The sequence below is a fragment of the Pipistrellus kuhlii genome, unplaced genomic scaffold (genome assembly GCF_014108245.1).
Source record: "Pipistrellus kuhlii isolate mPipKuh1 unplaced genomic scaffold, mPipKuh1.p scaffold_m20_p_101, whole genome shotgun sequence".
In the NCBI taxonomy this organism is placed as follows: domain Eukaryota; kingdom Metazoa; phylum Chordata; class Mammalia; order Chiroptera; family Vespertilionidae; genus Pipistrellus; species Pipistrellus kuhlii.
The window spans coordinates 430,293-434,905 of NW_023425407.1; the positions used below are offsets into that span (position 1 = coordinate 430,293).

A 4,613-nucleotide genomic window follows, 5' to 3' on the forward strand; every position below is an offset into this window, starting at 1 on the left:
CAGGCCCTGTCCCGCCCGCCCGCGATGTCCCGAGCTGACTGTGCCCCCCCCAGGTTCGGGGGCCCGCCCGCACCAGAGGGCTGCCTGGAGAAGGGCCTGGCGAGTGGAGACCGGGAAGGGGCGGAAGCCAACCGGGATGTGGCTCCCGCAGAGGCTCCTCAGGCCGCTGCCCAAAAGGCCGGTCCTCGTGTGGAAGGTGGCTCGGAAGGTAGGTGCTGGGGTGCAGGGGCACAGGTGACGGAGGACTGGGTGCCCTGGCGGGTGCCCCTAGCGCCTGCACTATGGAGTGTGGTCCTGCGGGCTCCCTGTGCCCAGTGACCAGGGCTCATGCTTGGCCCTCAGCCACACGCCTAGCTGCCCAGTGGGGGCGCCACTGCTGGGTGTCTGGCTGCTCTGGGCTGAGGGCTCTGGTCTCGTCCCTGGCAGGTGCCACGTGGACGGCGTTTGATGAGCCGGCGAGCCCGACCGCCGCCGCCCCTGGAGTGGCGATGGACGTAGGCTCCAGTGTGTGGGCAGCCAGGGCCCCCAGCACCGCGGCTCTGGAGGAGAAAGGCTGGGCCAAGTTCCCCGACTTCCAGCCCTTCTGCTGGTGAGGAGGCAGGGAGGGCAGGCGGCGGTCACGCCCAGGTTGGGCAGCGTCTCCCTGCAGGGCCTCAGCCTCGGCTTTGTTCACAGCTCCGAGTCGGGGCCCAGGTGCAGCTCCCCGGTGGACATAGGACCCGGCGATGCCCAGGGCAGCCTGAGCCAGGCCCCAGAGAGAACCGGTGAGTCGGAGCACCTCCAACTTGGGCAGCGGGCGGGTGGAAGGCCTTGGAGCCACCCCTGGAGGGAGGGGCTGCCCCTGCATCTGCCTGTGCCACCGGGACCCCTGGCAGCCTTCCTCATGCCTCGCACGCCCTCAGCCACCTCGGGCAGCTGGGGGGCCTGTCCAGGGTGTCTGGCCCCGAGCCCTTTGGACAGGCCGGGAAGCCCCAGGCTGTCGAGGGCCACGTTGGGAGGCGTGGCTCTTAGAAGCAACAGGGAGGACAGTTTCTTCATGGGCAGACATTCCTTGGCAGACAGGTTCTGTCCCAAGTTTGAGGCTGAAGCTTTTGCATGCCCACCCGAGTTTGGGGCTCCTCTGCCCTCACAAGTGCCCCCCCACCCCTGTCTTGCAGTTGGCCCCGCCTCCCCGTGTGCCTGGAATGTGTGTGTCTCCAGGGACGCCCCTCTGGTAGCCTCCAGCAGTGACGAGGACGAGCAGAAGGTGGCTGTCGCCTCCGAGGCTATCAGTATGGGTCCCGGCCAGGAGGCCCCCTCACTGCCCACGCCCGTCCCCAGGTGTGCAGGATGGGGTGGTGCAATTGTCCACAGCTCTCCGCTTGCCCAGGAGAAGGTGGACCCTGTGACCCCGCAGAGGTGGCTCTGGGGAGGGATGCTTGGGGGTGAGCAGAGGACCCGAGTGTCCCACCTCAGGGACCCGAGAATGGGGCCGCCCCACCCATAGGCCCGCCTTGAAGAGAATGGCCAGGCCCTGCTGAGCCATTACACAGGCTCTGGGGTGGCCTTGGATGGCTGGGAGGGGGTTCAGCTTTTAGCCTGTCTGGTATGTGCCAAGTCCCAGCCACGTGCCCACCTAAACCAGGCGCCTTGGAAATAAATGCCTGTCGCGCTCAGACAGTGGGGGGCTATTAGGGCTTTGCAGCGGACCTCTGATGGGCGATGGCCTCTGTGCAAGCTGAGCCCCCACATGTCCCATCCCTACCCTCAGCGAGAGGCCAGGCTGGCCTGGGGGCAGCACAGAGTGTTTTGGAGACTAGGGAAGGAGTGCTGGGCAGCCTGGGGGAACGTGGGCAGTGCGATGTGACGTGTGATGTGCGGTCACAGCAGGCGGTGCTGAGTGAGATGGCGCCTTCCCACCCACCCTGGTTCCCACCTGAGGTGGAGCTCTGTGCACCCCAGGGTGGGGGTCCTGCTCTGGCTCACAGGAAGTGGGGCGGGGCTTCGGGAACAGAAAAGCAGGCCAGGCAAGGGGCAGCCTGGGGCTCCTGCAAGGTTTAGCCCCTTAAAGCAGCACTACAGTTCTCAAACCTCCCCGACCTCTCCCCTCCCCACCAGCTACCTGACAGCGGGTTCCGTCTGTTCCACATGCTGCCCACCGCACCTGGCGCAGCCCCACGAGGCCCCTCCGCAGGCTCCCGGGGTCCTTGCGAGGGTGGTGTTGACATGGCGCAGTGGAAGCATGTGCTGGGCAGGTGTGGGCCAGGCTGTCCCTGGTGTGGGAGGGCAAGTTCTGGGCAGACAAGGCCTACGGGCTGTCAGGGAAGTGCCAGGACCAAGTGTGGTCCCCAGAAATGAGGGTCCCGGGGAGCAAGGTAGGGGCTGCCTGGAGGGAGGGTGGAGGCCTGGGAGGCAGGCAGGTTGCTCTGACATGTTGGGAACTTGGGGCAGCCCAGGTCACTGAGCCCACACCTCCCCACAGGGCTGCCAGCACGCTGCCAGGTCCCACCTCCTCTGCACCTGCAGAAGCCACCTCCACCCTGGCGGGGGCTGTCGCCCCCAAGGCAGCCTCCACAGCTGTGAGCAAGGCCAGTCCTGCCCCAGCCCCCACAGGGGTGCTGGCTGTGGCAGTGCCCCCAGGGCCGTTGGTGGCCGTCACAACCACAGCTGCAGCCAGCCCAGCTGTTGCCACAGTGGCCGTTCTGGGGACAGTGACAAAGGACAGGTGAGCAGGCTGGGCCGGGGTTGGGGGGAGGGAGTAGGGGGGACTGGACAGGGACCCTTAGACCCTTAGGTTCCAAACCCTACTCCTCTCCTGCAGGAAGACGGCTGCCCCACCACCTGCAGGAGCCGCCTCCAATGGCCCTGTGTGATGCTGCCACCCAGGCAGGGCGCGCCCTTAATCGAAAACCTACCTGGTGATGCAATTTGTCTTTTTTAATTTAATTTAATTTTAAAATAAATGCTGCATTGGTAAAGCTGGCAGTTGGACCCAGTCGGACGGCCCAGCTCGCGTCGCTCCTGCCTGACCCCATGCACAGCAATAAGTCTTCAGACATGCGCTCTGCCTGCCAGAGCCCAGCCACCACCCTGGTGTCACAGGACTGAGGCGTGATGGGCGCGGATGCCACCGGCTGCCAGCCCGTTTTTACAGATTTTTAAACAACGCAGAGAGCCGTGTTTGCACTTTGTATCTGGCTGCAGTGAAGGGTCTCCCTGACTTGGGACAGATGTATGTCCAGGCCTGGGCTGGCCACACGGGTCTTAGCTGCCCAGGGGCCCTGGGAGCTGGCCTTTGAGCCAGGATGCAAAATTTGACTGCCTTAAAAATACCGAGACCCTCACAGCCCGGCAGGGGTAGCCCGGCCCTGGCACTCTGGTGCGTTTGGGCACCTGGCAAGAGCTGGCCATGGGCATGCAGGAGGGGTCATGCAGGAGGGGCGGGGGCAGAGACTGGCCCCAGCAGTGCTGGATGGGTGGGGCCAGTGCCATCGTCCAGGAAGGCCTGTAGATACAGCGTGTGATGCCGAGTCCATTTTTAATGTTCTGATCTCTGACAGGGCACCCAAACCCTAACACCCAATAAAGTTGTGTTATTCTTACAACTGCGTCTTGTGAAGCTGCACACCCTGGAGCCCATCCTGGCCAGTGGGGTTGCCTGCTGCCCGAGGCCTGCCCGTCAGAGCTGCAGGTCTCCACACCTGAGCAACAAGGAGCAAGAACACATTGAGCTTTTTCTCCTTGTGAAGCAGCCTCTGCCCGCAGCTCACAAGGGCCGCCCCGTCCTCCCTGGCCAGGCGGGTGGGGCAGCTGAAGGGCAGTGTCTCCCTCCAGGGTCTGTGCCTGGCTACTGGTAGGGAGGAGGGTCTCCCAGGAAGCCCTGGTGCCACTGCTTTGATGACTTCCAGCTTACGCCCGACCCCAGGGAGCAAGCTTCATGACCCCACAACATCCAGGCACAGGACCTCAAGCCTGTCAGTTTCCTGGGTGTTAGAAACGGTCCCACAGCCATCAGCCTGGCATGGGAGGACCTGGGGGTCCCACTCCTACCCCAACCCCTACCCCTACGCTGGCAGAGGTCCCGCCTGCACCTGTGTCCGCCTCTGCTTATCATCTTCTCGACAGATGCCACCTCCACCTAGGCCCTCACACCACCAGCCCCTCTGCAGTGTTCTCTCAGCTCTAACATCCATCCCCCACCCCCACAGGTGAGGCCGGGCCGGTGGGGCTCATGTCTGAATGGGTCATCAGGAACAGTCAGTGCCTCAGAGCCACGCCGGCTCCATATATGACCCTCTTCCCCACATCCTTGGGCACCCTCGCTCCCAGCCCACCCTCCTAGCACCTCCTTTGATCTGACCAGCAACCAGCATGTATCAGAGACCCCATCCTCCAGCCCTCCGCCCAGTCTGCCCTCTGGACAGCTTCCCAAGAGCCATGCAAGCAACCAACTCCACCTCCCCTTACGGAAACCACTGCCTCGTCGGCACCAGGGACATCCTCAGGCTCTGGACCCCACAGCCCCCGCCGCCAGGGAGATGGGGGCCGGGACCAAGCTGGGACCTGGCGGAGCCACCCAGGGCTGTGCATGCCGACCTGGTCCTTTCCGCTGGGAAGCCGAGGCGAGCAGGCGG

The 4,613-nt window shown here is 64.4% G+C and overlaps 1 protein-coding gene across 9 annotated transcripts in view; it reads left to right on the forward strand.

The window, feature by feature from the left end:
- PPP6R2 (protein phosphatase 6 regulatory subunit 2) overlaps positions 1-3,582 on the forward strand; it is a 56,433-nt gene extending 52,851 nt beyond the window's left edge. For all 9 annotated transcript variants that reach the window (XM_036430114.2, XM_036430118.2, XM_036430121.2 and 6 more), the window contains 6 exons: positions 54-208; positions 427-589; positions 676-764; positions 1,158-1,320; positions 2,462-2,704; positions 2,801-3,582. In XM_036430114.2, the coding sequence (XP_036286007.1) occupies positions 54-208; positions 427-589; positions 676-764; positions 1,158-1,320; positions 2,462-2,704; positions 2,801-2,852 (865 nt within the window). In that variant the 3' untranslated portion in view covers positions 2,853-3,582. The remainder of the gene's footprint in view (positions 1-53; positions 209-426; positions 590-675; positions 765-1,157; positions 1,321-2,461; positions 2,705-2,800) is intronic.
- The last annotated feature ends 1,031 nt before the right edge of the window (positions 3,583-4,613 follow it).